Source organism: Citrus sinensis, chromosome 3 (genome assembly GCF_022201045.2).
Source record: "Citrus sinensis cultivar Valencia sweet orange chromosome 3, DVS_A1.0, whole genome shotgun sequence".
Classification (NCBI taxonomy): domain Eukaryota; kingdom Viridiplantae; phylum Streptophyta; class Magnoliopsida; order Sapindales; family Rutaceae; genus Citrus; species Citrus sinensis.
The window spans coordinates 41,448,905-41,468,398 of record NC_068558.1 but is presented as its reverse complement, the minus strand read 5'-3'; the positions used below and the strand labels follow the sequence as shown (position 1 = coordinate 41,468,398).

At 35.1% G+C, this 19,494-nt stretch overlaps 3 protein-coding genes across 4 annotated transcripts; 2 read left to right on the top strand and 1 right to left on the bottom strand.

Moving 5' to 3' along the window:
- The first annotated feature begins 2,920 nt into the window (after positions 1 to 2,920).
- On the top strand, positions 2,921 to 5,052 carry LOC102628840 (uncharacterized). The gene has a single exon (XM_006479169.4). It carries the CDS (start codon positions 3,354 to 3,356, stop codon positions 4,647 to 4,649), a length of 1,296 nt encoding a protein of 431 aa, XP_006479232.2. The 5' UTR covers positions 2,921 to 3,353; the 3' UTR covers positions 4,650 to 5,052.
- Positions 5,053 to 8,230: 3,178 nt separating this feature from the next.
- On the top strand, positions 8,231 to 10,677 carry LOC102628540 (galacturonosyltransferase 8). The gene is made up of 3 exons (XM_006479168.4): positions 8,231 to 8,523; positions 8,690 to 9,937; positions 10,232 to 10,677. Exons 1-3 carry the CDS (start codon positions 8,362 to 8,364, stop codon positions 10,505 to 10,507), a joined length of 1,686 nt encoding a protein of 561 aa, XP_006479231.2. The 5' UTR covers positions 8,231 to 8,361; the 3' UTR covers positions 10,508 to 10,677.
- Positions 10,678 to 11,085: 408 nt separating this feature from the next.
- Positions 11,086 to 15,142, bottom strand: LOC102627559 (nuclear transport factor 2). Of its 2 annotated transcripts, XM_006479164.4 has the most exons (10): positions 14,853 to 15,142; positions 14,528 to 14,609; positions 14,276 to 14,413; positions 13,674 to 13,959; positions 13,364 to 13,590; positions 12,991 to 13,162; positions 12,747 to 12,868; positions 12,605 to 12,664; positions 11,849 to 11,909; positions 11,086 to 11,766 (listed from the first exon to the last, which is right to left on the bottom strand). In XM_006479164.4, exons 2-10 carry the CDS (start codon positions 14,564 to 14,566, stop codon positions 11,486 to 11,488), a joined length of 1,386 nt encoding a protein of 461 aa, XP_006479227.2. In that variant the 5' UTR covers positions 14,567 to 14,609; positions 14,853 to 15,142; the 3' UTR covers positions 11,086 to 11,485. The 2 variants fall into 2 exon arrangements, with proteins under 2 accessions (XP_006479227.2, XP_006479228.2); XM_006479165.4 differs by lacking the exons at positions 11,086 to 11,766; positions 11,849 to 11,909 and adding an exon at positions 11,937 to 12,098.
- Between the last annotated feature and the right edge of the window lie 4,352 nt (positions 15,143 to 19,494).

The window sequence follows — 19,494 nt, the reverse complement described above, 5'->3', positions numbered from 1 at the left end:
TTTTATAAGCAGAGTTACCTGACCCTCCCGCCTTTGGTATAAGGGAACGAGCAGCCCATGGATTCTTGGCACCTTTCTAACGAGCAGGTGTGAGATGCCCAATGCCTTCAACTTAAGGTCATGTACATGTCCACTCTGAACGGTCTCTGTGTGCATGATTTGGCCGCGAGATTGCTGCAAGTAAAAAATATGCAAACCGTTTGAATATTATTATAGAGAGACTGTAAAAGTCAAATCTATCTAAACCTGGTATGTATTATTCATGATCAGAAAGATTGGCTTTGGGTTAGAGTTGTTTCAAGAGAACTATGTGAAGAATGATAAATCACTTTTGTCTAAATCTCTTGCACATGGAGTTGGCCCTAAGATTCCCCATAATGAACTTTCTCATAATGGGAACGAGCTCGAAGAGTACAATGATGCTCATATTCTTCTCTATGTTAATACAATGAAGAAGATGCTATTATTATTAAAACATAACATACATTTACTTTTTGGCCAAGTGCTCATTTTGTCTTGGTAGTTTTAACTAACCAAAGAAAAAGAGTGGGACTAGTTTTACGCGGTCAAATCTGGGTTGCTTTGGGTGATGAGGAAAAAGTGGTAGGTGATCTTTTCTTCTTGTCTGTTGGTTTAAATGTAAAGATGAGCTTCTTTTTTATCTTTTGCTCACCAGACCAGAGTCCAGGCATAAGCTTTAGCAAAAGCTGATGCTAAACTAATTCGTTGGCGTGGGCCATGTGTTACAATTGTCAACAGGCGGGCATTTTGGTGCTTGATAGCTTGCGGGCCATAATTATACTACCCCAGCATTAGGTACACCCCTGGCTAATGCTGCAATTTTCGCATTTCATCTATCATCATCGACAAGGTTTACTCAAGTAGGAAATGCATTAACCCAAGCTGCAACCTTTTCGCTTGGAAAAAAATTGTTGTAATCTGCAGCTACTTCTCAATCTCGACTATGGAATTATGGTGTGAACATCTAATGATTTATCAAGGTCTTTTTTGATATTGAGTATCTCGGAGGAATAATTTCTTTTTTTCGATGTTAAACCACGAATCTACCATACTTATCAAGATCTATTTAAGTGAGTTCTAACGTAGTGCATGGTTTAAATACTGGTTCTTATTAGTATTGAGATGTTATGACTTAAAAATTATAGTCGCTGAAGAAAAAGGTTGTAACTATATAATAAACTTTAAATTTTTTTCAAATTTTCAAAAATAGGCGGTTCCCATCTCTTAGAAATAAAATAATTGTGAAATGGAAACATCTCACAATCTTTGAACATTAATCAGTAATTCTTGTATAGACCTTCCCACATCCTTAATTTTCTGCCAATCAAATATATATAGGGTTTGGATCAACAGAAGTTAGAGTAGCATAAGTTACCATAGAATCTAATTCTCTCGGGTGACTTTTACTCTCTCGGCTGACTTAGAAAAATGGATGAGTTTCTTGCTTATTTCTTGTTATGCTTATGCCAATCTTTGTTTCAGCACGTCGGTGTTTTTAACAGAGACCAGACAAATTATAATTGATTCGCGGAAGACTTACCGGTCAAGATGGAAAAGATATCTGAAAAAATTTCATGAAATATTAATTAAAAAAAAAACAAAAAAAACAAAACCAGTAAAATGGTAGATAAGAAGAGACACATGGAACGATTCAGGGTTAAAAGCTACGAGTAGGGGGACCGAAGGTCCATAGCCAAAGGGGGGTGCATGCACGGAAAGCACTTGAATTGAATGGCTATAATAAGTGCTTTCCCATGTGCAAGGTGCAACCAATCGCTGACCAATCTATTCTCTAAATCTCCGAACCTCTGCTCAATCACCTATTGTCTTCAATCTCAACCTTCCTAGTTCCTACCAATGCCTCACACAGTCACACTTTAGGGAAGAGAAGTCTCCATTAAAATTGACGTCACGGTATCACAAAATGACAAAATTTTCTCAAAACCTATACATTTTTCATTTTCATTAATTATTTTTATTTTTATATTTTCATTTAATCAATACTTTAACCTCATACCGGCTTGTAGGCCATAGTTTGTACAATGATTTCTATTCTTATATAATTCATAATGTCGTTGTTCCTTTTGGAGTCAAAATTTTATTGAAATTACGGATTAAAATCCTCTCTTCCAAATTTTTCTTATTTTTTATAGATTTTGTACCATTTATTATTTAGAGTTAGTATATGATTACGATTTAATTATTTTTATTTTTTAATTTATTAACCACCAGTCATGTTAATAAAAATTATTCGGACGATGAGAGAATTCTAATATAGATTTTAGTCCGAGTTGGAAAGTGATTTCATTCAGTTATATTAACATTTAGACAATGTTTCATCACGTGATTAAATATATCTCTACAATCTTGTTTTAAGGGTATTAACTAGCTGGGCACAAGGTATTGAAATACAAAAATGATCAAATGATAAAAATTTCATGGGGACAAGAGGTATGATGAATTTAACTTAAACTTGAAGCAAAGATGCTTGAAGGGTTTCATTATGAATTGAAGATTCGCAGATTGATCATTGGGTGATGTTCGTTTCAAGTGACTGTTTAGATTAAATTCTAGGTCAATTAAGATGGAAGTTGACTGACTTTAAAATTTATGGATGAGAAGGGGGGAAAAAATGAAAAAAGAGTACCGAAATGAAAGCTTTGATTTGACAGTAAACAAACATTAGTTAAATGTAATCAATAAAACAAAAAATGGTAAAAATTTGTCAGCATAATTAAAATTAAAAAGAAAAAAAAAATGCTGGATCCCTTTGATCAATCCCCGACTCAAGTTGGTCAAATTTGTCTTCATACGACCCATAAGAATTTTCCATACGTAGAAAAGAAAATACTATTTTATTGGATTGGATTTCATTTATGCATGCGTCACAGGTGATGGATGGTGTGAACATGCAGAACTGTTAAATCCAAATGAACAGCCTGGCTGATTTTTCTATCTGTATTATGGGAGTGTTGCAAGTTAATTTGCAATGAGAATATAACGCGACGATGTGAAATTACTCAATTAATTAACCAAAATTAGCCGTGATGATGACAAATGATGAACAGGAAAAAGAAAGCAGAGATGGTGGTTATTAAAGTTTCCAAAAGTGCTTTCTTTTTGTTGCCAATTTGTTCGTTAATAACGCTTGATCGCTCTCTCTCACTCACTCACTGATAAGTACTCTCCAGTCTCGTTCCTTTATTCGCGCCGCTCTTGCTTCCAATCTCACGCCTTTCTCTTCCCCCACCATTTCGCATAAACAAAAAAAAAACAAGAATCGAACTCATTTTCTATCTCCATCCACGTCCATTCTCTCACTTTCGTAGAAAATGTCTGAATTTTCCTTCCCAGCAAACACTAACAAGAAAGCAAAATTCTCAAGCCTGCTCCTCTCTGACTTGTTGCTCTTTTGTTCTTTCATCATCTCTCACCCTCTTTACTTCTCTTACTTCATTTTCTTCTCACCGTACATCATCAAGATCCTCTCTTTCCTTTCTCCTCTCTTCATTACAACTTCCCTCTTGCTTCTCACTCTCCTCACCACCTTTGTCCGCGACACCGAACTATGCGCTAATTCCAAAGTTAGTTTCCTTCTCTCCGCATACCGCAATGCGGTCGAGAAGCTGCGCTCTAATTCAGACGACTCAACAACAGACGAACAGTCACTGAACTTGGAGGATCTTGAAGCCTACAAGATCGTGTTTGATACCTCTAGTATTATAGAGGTTGGAGAAATTTCAGTAGGCGTTTCAGAAGAAACAAATGGGTTGTCGTCATCAAATTCGGAAGCAGCGCCCGTTGACAAGCACTTGTGTCGTGAGAGTTTGGTCGAGATTATTACCCTGGCGGAGATTATGAAGGCCGAAAGTGATCGCCAACAAAGTAGTAGTCAGTTGATTGCGGAGGAAAAAAGTTTAGGAGGCTTCTTGGAGGAGGAAGATCATGATGTTTTTGTCGATGTGTCGTGCGAAAAGGGTGAAAAAGAAGAAGTCAAGCCATCAAGCGTTGGGTTGAATAATAATAATAATAATAATGATAAAGCTGAAGAAACAAAAGTCGACTTGTTTATGAGTAGCGGATCCAAGGCTTTGGAGAATAAAGTGAGATTGAATTCTCAGAGAGTACTACTACTTGGTGGTGGTGACCATCTATGGAGTGACGAGAATGATGGTGGGGAGTTTACTCATTCGCCGAGTTTTGGATCGAGTCTTGGGAGTTTTGGGTCGATGAGGAAAGAAAAGGAATGGAGAAGGACGTTGGCATGCAAGTTATTCGAGGAGAGGCACAATAACGTTGATCAAGGAAGCTGTGAAGGTATGGATATGCTTTGGGAGACTTACGAGGCCGACCATGAGTCAACTAAGCAGCAGCAGCGTCAGCAGTTGCTTGCTAAAAGCAAAACAAAGAAGGGAAAGAAATGGAGGAGCAAATACGACGACGATGAGGAGGAGGACGAGGATGAGATTGATGACGGGCAGCTTTGTTGCTTACAGGCTTTGAAATTCTCAGCCGGGAAGATGAATTTGGGAATGGGAAGGCCTAATCTTGTTAAGATTTCTAAGGCCTTCAAAGGGATTGGATGGCTGCACAATGTGACCAAACATGGCAAGAAGATTTACCATTGAAATATTTAGGTTTTTTGTTTTTCTTTTCACTTTTTTTTTTCCTTTTTTATGTTTAAATTGGATTATATGAAGTAAATATTTGCAATTTCCTTTTTCCCTTTATTTCAATTTGCAAATGTAGCCCATTTCAGCAGCAAACTCAAATACTGGCTAAATAGGACAGGCGTGCCATGGTGCATCAATTGAGTTTCGTACACAATTAAGTTCTCTTTGGAGACACGCCTTTTTACGTGGAAAATAATATGTTATATTTGGATCAGTAAAATATACAATATCTGATTCTACTAATATGTTAGCGGGATATAGGGCTTTAAGTTATTTCACATGCCACATGCTGCTTCTTGTGTTAATTTGTTTGCAAAATAAAGGTCAAATAATAGGAAATGAACCCAACTTCTCCATAGACAGGTATATTTTTTCCCTGGTGTGAGAATCCGATGCAGGGCTTTTACAAGGATAATTGCTTTTAGCCGATTGTCGAATGGACCTTCTACTTCTCGAGTTAAGTCTGTTAAACTTTCAGAGTAGATACACTCAGACTCAGTCACGGTTCTCTAGGAAAGTAAGCTAATTAGCAAGATTGCGTCGAATTGAATATTCAAGCTCTGCATTAATTAATACAACTAACCGCATGTTACTTACTAGAAGAAGGAATCTCATAATTCTATTTTAATGTTTCAATAAAATTCCTCTGTTTTCCTTTTTCTTGATTGCATGAGTAAATACGAGAGAGAAAGAACACCAAAATAAAAACAACTGTTATTAGTTACCAGATTTAAGGCCACAATAAAATGCCAAACAAAGCAGAAACTGGGAAACTGCTAATGCGTTTCCAGGAAGTTGCATTGCTGTTTATTACCCGGCCAATGCGAAAAAATGCCACTAGAGTAGACTCTGGTATCAGCAAGGTTTAAAAAACACTATACAAGAAATCAAGCATGAAACCTGAGGTTCAAATCAGATGAAGACCGATCACATGTATTCCAACGACAAACCAAACAGGTTAGGGTCCCAGCAGATGTCGGGACTTTATTCCTCTCTCGATTAGTGAGGAAAAAATATGAATTTTGCCATAATATATTCGATCTAGGTCAGTATTAAAAATTAAAAAAAAAAAAAACAAAAAAACTGGTGACGAGCTAGCCCAACAAATTCGCCGTTTTTTTATGCTCTTGTTTGTCATAAGCATTTCCTATTTGCTGGGGAAAAATCTTTTAGTGCTTTGGGTTTGGGAGCAATGATCCTTCCATTCGCCTCTTGCATGATGATTACTGTCGCAATCAACCATTAAATATATTCATATACACATGGCACTCTGTCGTTAGTCGGTCATTTTCGTGTCCTATAAAGTCACCTCTGCCCTCGTTCACTCGTACCTGCTACAGAAGTTTCTTCTGCCATTTTAAATGTGCTTCAAATAGAGGTGTGAGACAGTGCTAGATCGTGCTCTTTTGGTGCCACGGAAAAGAGCTGATTGGATCCGCGCGAGAATCTGAATGAACCCAAATTGAGCTCATGTTGTAGGAATTGTAGCCCAAGTGGACCAAGCCCTACCGTGAAAAAGAGAAAATGGAATGTGCATGACTTCAAATGGACCCATATCCATGCGAAAAAATACGAATAATAAATCAGATGCTTTTAAAAGATTTTAGAAAGTCAACACTATTCTCTGTGGTAACAAATTTCAATTAAAAAATTCGAAAATAGAATAGGTAGGGATGGTAATTGTACCCGCAAACCCGCAAACCCGCCCAAACTTATCCGCCAAAACCCGCCCATTGCGGGTAATTTTATCCGTTGCGGGCGGGTTTAGTATTATAAATTAAAACCCGCATATGGATGCGGGTGGGTTTGGTATTAACCTTATACCCGGTGGATACCCGCATGGATATCCACCAAACCCGCAATAATTTTTTTCAAATATTTTTAATTTAATTTAAATATAAAAATATATAAAGAAAATAATGTAATTAATCAAATTACCAAATAGCCAAAGGCTCAAAGTTGTGTATGTGTGTATATGGCTCATCTCTTATTCTAAAGTCATAACCTAAAGAAAACTAAAGGCATTTCCCTTCGAATTAGTATTTGAAAATATTAATCTTAATTATTATTTTAGGCATTGTGTTAGATGGGTGCTTATGGTGGTGAATAAAATAAATATATTCTCTTTGATCTTGTTTTAAATGATAATATGAAATGTAATTATTATTTTTAGATATTAGTTTGTGTTTTTTAAATAGATTTGTATAATTTATACTTAAATTTGAGAATTTGTGTTGAATTGATGTGGAAATTTTAATTTTTCATTTACATTGTTTAAATATAAAATTGAATATGTTATATGGAACTTGAGGTTATTATTATAAATTTATATATTAAATATTTGTGATTTTAAATACGGAAACCCGCAAAAAATCCGTCGGATACCATTGCGGGTTTGGTAATTGTTAAAACCCGCTGCGGGTGAGTTTTTTTAAAAAAATTAAAACCCGCTGCGGGTTGCAGATGAGTTTGATAATTTAAATTTTGTGTGGGTTTGGGTTTAGTAATGGCAAACCCGCTGCGGGCGGTGCCCATTGCTATCCCTAAGAATAGGTTAGGACCAATGGCTTTTCATTTTTTGAGTTGGGCCGGCATAGTACCATACGATGATTTACACGTATAGTTTCATTGATGAGACATGCTTTTCAATGGATGCACCTCCTTGACAATAATAATTTCAGGATTAGGACATAATGGTCCTTATTCAATGCGTTATAAAGTCTGCCTTAGACAATTATATTCATTTTTATTATAAAATATATAAAAAAAGACAATTATATTCAAGTATAACTCTGCAGTGAAGGCACGTATTAAATTCATATTATTATATTGTTTCTATTCAACCTTGTCGTTTTCGAATTTGATATTATTGGACTATATTGAATTTAATGGCGCTAGAGTAATAAAATTTTCAGTATTAGGTAAAATATGATTCCACTTCGAGCGGACCCAATAAGAGAACTTCGATTTCAAATAAGCAAGTGATAATTATAGTATGAGTATTTAAGTGGGATTGGACGTTGGATATTTTTTTCACTCTCAGCATTTGAAGATTGATTTCACTTATAATTTCATCCTCTCCATCATTGTGATTCACTGTTGAGTTTACGTAGATGATGATGATAAATTAAACACAAAAGATTACTAAAAATAAGCAAATCTTTTAGAAGAATTTCAACTTCATTCATGACATCAATGTAGATAATAATGGCAATAACAATTTTCTTAAGTGATATTCTAATATTCATATGATATTTATTTTTTTGTATGATTTATTTTTTTTAATTTCATTTCATTATCCCAGAAATGATTTTAAGCGAAAAATATTAATAATAATTAATTAATTAATTTTAAAAATTTGTTAACAACATCAAAACGCTCACACTTCATTCCGCGTTGCCGCCACTGTCCAACTGGCTCCAGCTCACCGACACAACACGGGTTGACTTTACGCAATGTGAGCCGTACAACTCATTTACTATACTAAAATCAAACGGCCCACAACATTCCAAATAACTGGCGCGGGCAGCAGCGAATAAATAACCAGATCTATCACCTCCCCTCCAAGTTCGAGCCATCGAATCGAATGACTCGGAGAGTGAAATAAAAAATCGCACTCCCTCCTCCACTCAGTCCATTGTTCGTCTCATCAAAATCAAAACTCAAAATGGCGACTCATCGAACCGCACGCACCGGAGCTCCGGTAACTGGACGCTTTACTTTCATCATGAGACTCCTCGCGTCCTTCATTACATTTGCCGTCTTCCTCTTCTTCACTTCCTCTCTACTCTTCACTTCTCGCTCTCACTCTCGCGATCTTTACAGCTCGGTGAGTACAATTACAAACCACGAAATGCCATTAACAATTTTCATTTGTTTTAGTCATGTTTTTTTTTTTGTTTAGTGAGAAAGCCAAAAAAAAAAAAAAAAAAAGGGCGTCGTGATGAAATGGTTTTAAGTTTTTGACGGAATGTTTGTTCTTGTGATTCATTTAGGGTTTGAATTCGGGCACCTATGGACTCGGATCTATGCGGAGATCCGTTTTGGCGCTGAAATCAGATCCTTTGAAGCCGCGGCTGGACCAGATCAGAAAGCAAGCCGATGATCACCGAGCTCTGGCGATGGCTTACGCGTCCTACGCGCGTAAGCTCAAGCTTGAGAACTCGAAGCTGGTTAGAATCTTCGCTGATCTCTCAAGAAATTACACGGATCTTATTACCAAACCTACATATCAGGCTCTAATGCAGTCCGATTCTCTCACAATTGATGAATCAATATTGAGACAATTCGAAAAGGAAGTAAAAGAGAGAATCAAATTGACTCGCCAGATAATTGCGGAGGCCAAAGAGTCTTTTGATAATCAGTTGAAGATTCAGAAGTTAAAAGACACCATTTTTGCGGTGAATGAACAGTTGACTAAGGCGAAAAAGCAAGGAGCTTTTTCAAGTTTGATTGCTGCAAAATCGATACCTAAGAGTTTGCATTGTTTGGCTATGAGGTTGATGGAAGAGCGAATTGCGCATCCGGAGAAATATAACGATGAAGGGAAGCCAACGCCTGCAGAATTCGAGGATCCCAAACTTTATCATTATGCTATTTTTTCGGATAATGTGCTTGCAGCTTCGGTGGTGGTGAATTCAGCTGTTAAGAACTCAAAGGAGCCCTGGAAACATGTGTTTCATGTTGTGACGGATAAAATGAATCTCGGGGCAATGCAGGTTATGTTTAAATTGAAGGATTATAATGGGGCGCATATAGAGGTGAAGGCTGTCGAGGATTATAAGTTTTTGAATTCGTCTTATGTCCCTGTGTTGAGGCAGCTGGAATCTGCTAATTTGCAGAGGTTTTACTTCGAGAACAAGCTCGAGAATGCTACGAAAGATACTACTAATATGAAGTTTAGGAATCCCAAATACTTGTCGATATTGAATCATTTGAGGTTTTATTTGCCTGAGATGTATCCAAAATTGCATAGGATTTTGTTCTTGGATGATGATATTGTGGTACAAAGGGACCTAACAGGGTTGTGGAAGATTGATATGGATGGGAAAGTTAATGGGGCAGTGGAGACTTGTTTTGGTTCGTTTCATAGATATGCGCAGTACATGAATTTCTCACATCCTTTTATTAAGGCGAAGTTTAATCCAAAGGCATGCGCATGGGCTTATGGGATGAACTTCTTTGATTTGGATGCTTGGAGAAGGGAGAAGTGCACAGAAGAGTATCATTACTGGCAGAATTTGGTAAGATTGATTTTAATATTTAACCATTTTCATTGATTAAGTATCATTGTTTTTAGCCAATTTATGCTTTAAATACTTGCTATGATTGCACTTGCTGTATAATCCTAAACCTTTAGTTGTCTGATGAGATCGGCCGGGACTGGTACAACTGCCAGTCCGTTTCAAATCTGATATGTTTACATGTTCATTAACTTATTCTTCATGACAGCTTTTTGGGTAAAAATTTTCAGTGTTTTTTCAATTGTGAATTTACATTTGGATTGTTACTAATTAGATATGCCTTCTGTGTTACAGAATGAGAATAGGACATTGTGGAAATTGGGAACACTTCCTCCAGGTTTGATCACATTTTACTCGACTACAAAACCACTAGACAAATCATGGCATGTATTGGGACTTGGATATAATCCGAGCATTAGTATGGAAGAGATACAAAATGCTGCAGTTGTGCACTTCAATGGGAACATGAAACCTTGGCTTGATATTGCCATGAACCAATTCAAGCCGCTTTGGACCAAGTATGTTGATTACGATCTGGATTTCATTCAAGCGTGTAATTTTGGGGCCTGAATTAATTTTCTTAGCAAAATGTCATAGTGAAGCAGTAAGTTATAATTAAGTCATCATCTCACTTTAGGATTTTATTTCAATTTGTCTATACAAGTCCTCCGATTGCAATTAAATTGATTTGGCAAATGTAACAGTATTCAAGAACATCAATGAATTTTGAATTTCAAAAAGTTTTAAACTGTTTATGTTCACTATTATTATGCATATGTCAATCTGAAGGATGATATTTTTGCTTTAGATTAATGGGGGTTGCATGTGTTCTGTTTTTCTCAATATATAATGCTTGGTCAATGTTTTGCTCCCAGAACGCTCAACTTTGAACAGCTACTTGCGTATTTGCACCCAGATGCTGAAATGCACAGTATCTTATGTTCTTATTCCCGCTTCACAGTTATCAACCAACTAAATTTATGCTTAGTAATTTCATACGGGTGATAAATTAAAGTTTTGTAAGTAAACTTGAATCACGTCCGAGTCAAAACTGCTAGATAATGAACATGCAATTTCCTTATACTTGTCACACAAGGAAAAAAACACAATCCATCCCCGAGACATTATTCAGAAAATGCTGAGCAAGATTGGAAACCTAACTGTTATATCATTCACCATATACGAAAAACAGAGATAATCATCCATTGTTTAAAATAAAGGTTCCAAAATATCTCTCCCCAGGAGACTAGACATATGACACAAGTATACCAAACAAAAACTCGTAGACCAGATACCCATGACCACTCAGTTACAGCAAACGTGGGTAAGGGCCAAGGTCATTCCTCAAGAAACTTCAGAAGCTCATCCACAAATGGAAAATGAATCCTGATCTTTAACTCTAAATGCTATTAAATCACTTGTCAAATCACTAAACTACAATAGAAATTATCCTCCTCTCCAATGCCCCAACAACATCACCCCCCAAGAAAACAACACCTTCTTCCCCCCCCACCCCGCCCCCCCAACCCCCCAAAATGGACGGTTTCCTCAAGCAGGAGCAGACACACGTGGTGCCACATTTTTAGCCGTCACATTGACAGTCAGCCTACCAGCACGGTTTACACGACCACCATTGTCATTCCTCTGATATCCATCACCTCCACGGTTTGAAAATCCTCCCCTAATGCCACCTCTATTTTCAAACTCAGACCTGTTACCAAAATCACCCCGGCCGTAACCTCTGCCACCCCCATAGTTCCCACGCCCTCTTGTCCCCTCATTCCTGTATCCATTCCCAGCTCTGGATGAAAATCGTCCCCTATTGCCTCCTGTCAATAGAAAGCAACCACTTTCAAAACTTATAAAACAAGAAAAATGAATCCAGTAATCTAACCATAAAAGTCAACTTGCCTCGAGTAGATTTCTTTGGTTCAACGACTACACGGTGCCCACTAATCACAATAGGCGAAGCCTGAAACATAAATACCGACAACACTATATATTAAAAGCTAAAAATATATTTGGGGGAAAAAAAAATCTAATGCAAGGATGTTTTATGGACTTCCCCTCATCAGAAAGGGTGAGAATCTAGCTACAAACTAAAGTGATGCCAAAGCAGCCTCATTGCACCAGTATTCCCTTGCCATAAAAAAGTTTGGCACTGAAGGTTGTTTAAACCATGTCAAATAAGCATAATATAGAACTCATCTTCAGAAGAAACTTTAAAAGTATTCAACATTGTATCACCATCATAAATGAAGAGATGAAACATACAATGTATGATTACAACATATTCATGCATCTTTCAATCAATGATTGCCTCATTCCTTGTCTAACATTTAGCATATATGTGGTATAGGAAAAGAAATTACAAACCGACATTAATAAATAAAGGAAGATCTCAACAACAAATACAATCCCAGAGAATAAACGAATGTGTGCATGCAAATTAACAAAGATAGTGCATCCCCACAAAGTCTCTCAACATGTAACAGAAGCATTAATCACATGACAGAAATACCCTCAAATTTCACTTCATGCCCCCATCTGCATGTAAATTAACAAATGCTTCTTGTTTCTTACACATTACATGCAAAAAGTCGATGTAATAAGACAGCAGCGGGAAAAAAACAAAAAAAGGTCATGGCAGCAAAATCTTATGCATACCTCAATTGCACTTTGCACAGCATTTTCCTCTTCAAATTCCACGAAGCCAAAACAAAATCCCTGTCACACAAAATATGAAAGAATAATTATTTGTCGCAAATAAAATTAGCAATACTCCAATGGATAATGAACTTGAATGTACCTTCTGGGTTTTAACTTGAATACCACCAGCCCTTATAGTTCCAAACTTCCTGAACTCATTCTCAAGTAGAGCATGAGTAGCAGATGGAGGCAGTCCTTTTAGGTAAATAGATGGACCCTCAGCTGTTCATAAACAAACATATGAACATGACTTGATCAAACATAACAATGCCAGCACCTACTTTCGCACAAAGTAAATGATATCATCAGAAATTGGTGAAGCACAAGAACCAAACAAGCCCTACCCTCTTGGTTAGTCCCATTTTCAGTAGCATTTGAGTTGGTAACTTGTTTCTCAGAAGCTGGGGCTGGAGATGTTGCAGAAGCAGGTGGTTGCTCTTGGATCTTCATTATGGACCTCAGAGAAGCTGGAGGAGGAGATGATACAGGCAAAGCACTGTCCTTCATGACCTTCACCTGTAACAATAGTGTTTTGTATGTAATTCAACAAATTTAGATAGGTGATAAGATACAGCAAGAGAAACCATTTTTGCCAACACCCTCGTTCACCTTGAACCACCACATAGATGTAGAAATAACAAAAAATGAAATAACTGAAGCAAGACAATCACAAGTGTCCAGCAAGAAGTTAAGGGTTGTGTGTACTAAGCTACTTACAATTGAAGCATATGACTTCTTTGGCACTTCTTCCACTTTAGAGTCGGATTCAGCAGCCACATGCGTATCATCTGGAATTGCATCAACGACCTCAGGTACTGGTGCTTCCTCTTCTTCGATAGTACCATCTCCATTCTCTGAGGGATTGTCCACTTCTTCCCCACTGACTTCCTCTGATGAAATAGCTGTTTGATCAGAAACATGGTTCTCCTGGACAGGAGAATGGTCTGCAGAAAGAAACATCTTAAACATCTAATTTGAGAAAAGAAAATGCTTTAATTTAGAAAATATTCTGGATTTTTTTAATTACCTTGGTCAGGAGTAATAGGGGCTTCAACATCATTAGTGGTAGCCTGGCTCCCGAAATGGTAGGCATCATCTACATACCTAAAGACATCATTCAAGACAAAGTAGCCTTTGTCTTGAGGTGCCAGGAAGAAACTCTGTGAAAATTTCCGCCTCACACTGTCCTTTCCAGTCAAATAACCAGTCACGAGAACAATGACACCCCCATTGTATGATTCTTGTGCATCTACAGTGGTGATCTCAGCACTGAACTCTCCGTAATGAAGTGCTAGTATCTTGTCATTGATAGCCTGCGCCCAAGTGTCAACCAGAAATGAGAAAATCAACAACTCTCCTAATCAGAATTGCAAACTAATTCCACACTCAACTCATGCATATGCTACTTCATAAGAGATTCCCAGCCGCAAATGGTACAATAAATTTCCTAATCGGTTCACCTAGCCCTCTATTTAACAAAATCATTCTATTATTTTGAAACATTGTGTTACCACAAACTAGCTATACCGCAGGCGTCGCTAAGAGAAGAAACAATAGATATAAACACACAAATGCACACCACATACACATACATGTAAAACCAATGAAAAGAGAGAAAGAGCCGCTCACTTGCATAGTTGTGGTAATACTCATAGCCCCATTTTCTTCAGGGCGACCAAGTTTACTAATATCCTGATAAAATCGGTGAACGAGCTGGGGCGATTGGTGCAATATAAGGTAGTACTGATGAACAAATGCATTAGCAACCTACAAAAATTTAAACCAAGAAATTCCTCAAACCCCAATCAAAGATGTAAAGCCCAAATCGAAACAGAAAAAAGATCAACGAAAAAAAAAACAAAGAAAAAAAAGGTTTCATACAATATCAGCAGTTGGAGCTTGGTGCAGCGGTGTTGCCATCACTACCACTTGCTCTTAAATCTTCCAAACGCAAACAAAAACCCTAAATAATCAACAACAGCACTAAATTAGAAGAAATTAAAAGAAAATTTTCAACAACTTGCGAGGGAAACAAACAGAGACTTATAGGATCTATCAAAATGCCCAACTTTTTTTTCCTGCGTGTAACCTCATTTTCTCAGCAAAAAAACATAACAAAATTCTTCCAACAAAATATAAAGGAAAAAAAAAGGGCGAGATGTATATAAGTATATTGAGGAAATGAGTGAAGAGGAGATGAAGGCACCTGAGCTGAAGATTCGGATCGGAGAAAGTGAGGAGAGAATAGTAATTTCCTTCCTTTTATTTTGTTGCAGTTGTGTTGATACAATCTCTCTCTCTCTCTCTCTCTCTCTCTCTCTCACCTCCGTTGAGTGTGAGTTTTAGGGTTTGTTGTTGGCGTCTAGATCTTGAAGGGGCGCGAGAATGAGGGAGTCGGAGAGTGTGCGCGTACGGGGAAGACGGGAGAGGGTTTTTATTTTAGCGTGAATACGAAGGGAGCTTTTCGTGCCACGGCGCCGTTTATATGACTCTGTACAGCTTCTACTTCACTTTTGACTCAATTATTTAAAAAGGAATGCTATCCCGAACTTTTTTAATTAAAGAACACATGTTTATTTAATTATTTTAACATTTTTAAGTTGAAAACCCTCTAACACGCCAAAAATTTATCGAAATAATCACGTAGATCTCTGGATTTTCTTAGATGTATACGAACACTCCTTTTTGTTTAAGTTTTTAAGTGGGTTTATTTAAACTCACAAAATTTTTTTAATACTCATTTTAAAAAAATTATTAAAATAAAATTTAAAGATATCAATATTATTCTTTTTTAATATCGTTTTCTGTCTATATTGTAATTGTCTATTTTCTTTCTACTCTCACATTCTATATACTAAATATTCTATTTCACTCTCTCTTTTTTTTTTTTTTTGGCCTTTCTTGATAGGTCATGATCTATATCATGCTTTCTATATATATAAGAATTTTTTCTTGATATTTATTAACTTTTGTGTTTAATAAAAATTAATTTCTTGATACTTATTAGCTTTCGGGGCTGATAAAATTTCTTAATGTTTAATTTTAAATAACGAATTTTATTTCTTTAGGTTGTGATATTAATTATTTACAAATAAAAGAATATATCTAAATGAATTAAAGAGAATTTGTGAAATTGAAATGAGAAAGAGGAGAAAGAGTTAATTAAATAATTTATTAAAAATTATTTAGATAATAAAATTTGTAATTAAGAAAAATGTGTAGAGACGAAATCGGTGGGTCAAATAACTCTACCCAAAGTTTTTCTCCTAAATTTAATATAAATTTTAAATTTGGTGTTACCCCCATGATGTTATGAGCTACAGTACATGAGAATTAGTTTTAAATGGTTTGCTACATAGACTAATGAATTGCCATGTGAATTTATTAATAAATATATGAAAACGCTGATTTCAAATATGTGAATGTGCTTTAATAATCTCAAAAATTTTGACAAATTTAACCTTTAAAAATCAGGTTAATTACCAAATTGCTGTTATTATATATATAAGCAAAATGAAGCCAAATTCATTTTATTCTCATCAAATTAAATTGATTTAATTTTCTTTTTCCTTTTTCATCTACATATTAATTCATTAACTTCCAATATTTTTGTTATAAAATACCCCACAAAATGTCAAAAGAGTTTTGATTTAATTTAAGAACAAGTAATGATAGACATTCTAAATTTTATCTCAAATTTAATCTCAAATGATGTGACATTAATAAAATGATTAGTAATTTTTTATAAGATTCAAGTGAATTAATTGTATTATCTCACCAATTAATTGATAAAAGTTATATTATTTAGGATAATTTTTATGATTAAAAAATTGGAAAATGTGACACTACTCTTTAAGAACAGAACTTACCATTGAAATAAATTATTGTCATAACAAGTGCAAAATAAAATAAGCAAAAAAAATATCCAAATATGAATTCCCATGAAAAAATAATTCAAATTAAAAAAAAACTGAAAAGAATCTTAAATGCATAGTCCCATTAACACCCATCACAATCCCAATAATATAAAAAATAGCGGATAGCCTTTAATTATCGTACTAACAAAACATTTAAAATTGATTATAACCGTAAAAACTTTAAGCTACTGATCTTAATACCTTCAAGTTGTTAAGAACACGAATGATGCTAACGAGCATAAGTCTAATTGATTCAATGTCAACCATTTGTATTCACCTACCTTCATAAGCCTTTGCCTTCTCTCATTGACACAATTCAAAAGTTTTATTGCTCGTAAGTATAAAAGTGTTTGTCATAATATAATTCGAAGAGTCTTGATCAAACCATAGGAAATTTAAAATTTAATAGTTAATTTATTAAACAAAGAAAATTAAATGCAAAAAAAGAAATTAATAAGAATCAATGTAAAAATATGCTAAGGTTACGAGATCCATTCTTGGATTCCAAATTATGGTTATAACAATTCTCTCATATTTGTACTAAACATTTATTTTGCCAGCTAGTTATTATGTCATTTAATTCTTAACTAACTATTAGTGTGATAAATATGGGATCAAGTACCTAATGTGCTAAAATTATATTGAAGTGTCAACATTATGTCAAAATATTATATAAATCTGAAGAGATTTAGATTTATAAATTAATGTGACATAAAAGAAACCAATAAATAAGAAAAATACAAACTAATAAAATAAACTTTAAAACTCACTTGAGAGAGTAATTAATTCAATAATTTAAACTTTTGAACTTCACACTCCACCTCAGCTTAGAAAATTAACAACTAATATTGAAAAACAAAACACTCATTTTATTTTAATAAACTTCTAAAATATATTATAAGAGAATGAACTACATAAAAGAATAATATTTTTCTAAGGCTCAATCTCAACTACCAAACTTCTCTTGCCCCCCCCCCCTCCCAAATTCTCTCTCCTTGCCTTTTGTAAGCAATGAACACATCTGTTTATTTTTATTATTATTTATTATTTTATTTTTTAATATATATTTACATAGAGAAGTATGATGGTCAAGTGGCAAAATGACCACCTAACCATCTTGAGCATGTTTTCTCACTTTCTTTATTTTTTATTTTTTATTAATTACATCTCTTTAATAATACATTCTAAATTGCTCCAGCAATTTTATTTTTTTTTTGTTCCAGCTTTCTGTTCCAATTCCCTCTTTATTTTTGAAATATTTACAATACAAAAATTAACATATTGCAAATTAATTTTAACATAAAAATTTATTAGGGGAGCATTAACATAATTTAAGAATAACGGGTGCATTAATCAATATTGTAAATAAAAAAACTGATAATTTTAGACTTATTAAATATACATTTTTTAATGTCAATCACTCACCCTCATATAACGATTCTACTATTTATAGGTTGCTGGTCCCATATCAACAAGAGCTGCACTAAATTAGTATATGAATAGTCATAACAATCAGAGTTTGAGAGTGTAACTACTTGAGGTTTGTGGTTGTGATTGAGTTTGAGATTGAGTTTCATTCACTGCTCCCTCATACAAAACCAAATGACAAGTACTCAAAGTTGCATTTGTTCAAAGATATTATTTTTAAATTTAAAAATAAAGTTAACACAAGGAAATTGTTATATGAGATAAGCTTGAAGGATTTGACATTTTACTATGCCCCAAGATGTTACAGTTAGTGCACTGACCGTTGCATTCTGCTTTCTTTTCCTAGTGAACTCATTGGGTTCTTTATTTCTTGTCATTTTTTGAGTCTACACCTTGAACTAGCAATTTAGTGGTTCAATCTCCGAGTCTTCAGTAATAGGCCATATTTTTTTATTAGGCAAAGGCTTTGTTGATTCAGAGTAAATGTCAATATATGCCCAAACTGTGAGATGTGGATTTATATAATCAAAAGATCATTCATGTCACATTACAATACGTTGTATGACACGTTTGCAACATGTCCTCATTAATTTGGTAGGCCCCATAATCATGAATCTTTCTTTTCAAAACAACCATAAATTTTTCATATGTCTCATCATCTAAAACCGCAAGATCATAATCATCAGCCTCAACACCTTGCATGTTCTTCCTTCTTACCTATTCACATTCAATTTCTTCTTGATGTTTAGAGGAAGTTTTCCATTCCATGTCCTTGCCTTCTTTAATATCTTTCGCAAGCTCCTTATCACTTTCACTCTAATGTACTCCATCAAAGTAAGTATTAGGCTGCGCCTAAACTCTTTCAATCAACCATTTCATAACTTTTGTCATATTATTAGTCACATAATCAAACTTAGGAAGACTGTTAAAAACTTACTTGGCCTATATGTCTTGTCAATTTTTGTCAATATTTGTATGCTTCTTTTTTTTTCCTCTTTAATATTTTTCATGTAATTATTGAAATCATCTTCATATGTTGTTCTTATTACTAACCAAAACAATGTTCTAAACATTAGTTCAAGCCATTTGCCTTTCACATTGCCAATGCATGCATAACATAGTACCTGCTACAACTACCTAGTAGTCGACTCAGACCAGAATTCCATTAAGCCTGCAAATATGCCTTTTTGTGTAGCTGTCATGAATGTAACAAGGCTGTTGTTTTCAATACCACGCCACTTCATCAAAATGCTCAAGAACCACCTCTCCTTCTGTTCTCTGTTTCTCAATGATGCAAACAACGATAAGGGAAAACACTATTGCGTAGCTTCTGACAACAATACTCCACTATAAGGGCCTGTCAAGTGACATCCATCAGCACCAATGAACCACTTACAACCATTGATGAACCCATGCTCCAAAACTGGAAAACTAAACATGAATCTCATGAATCTTAACTTATTAGTTTTTTCTTCATTAATATATTGTAGCTTCACAAGTAAT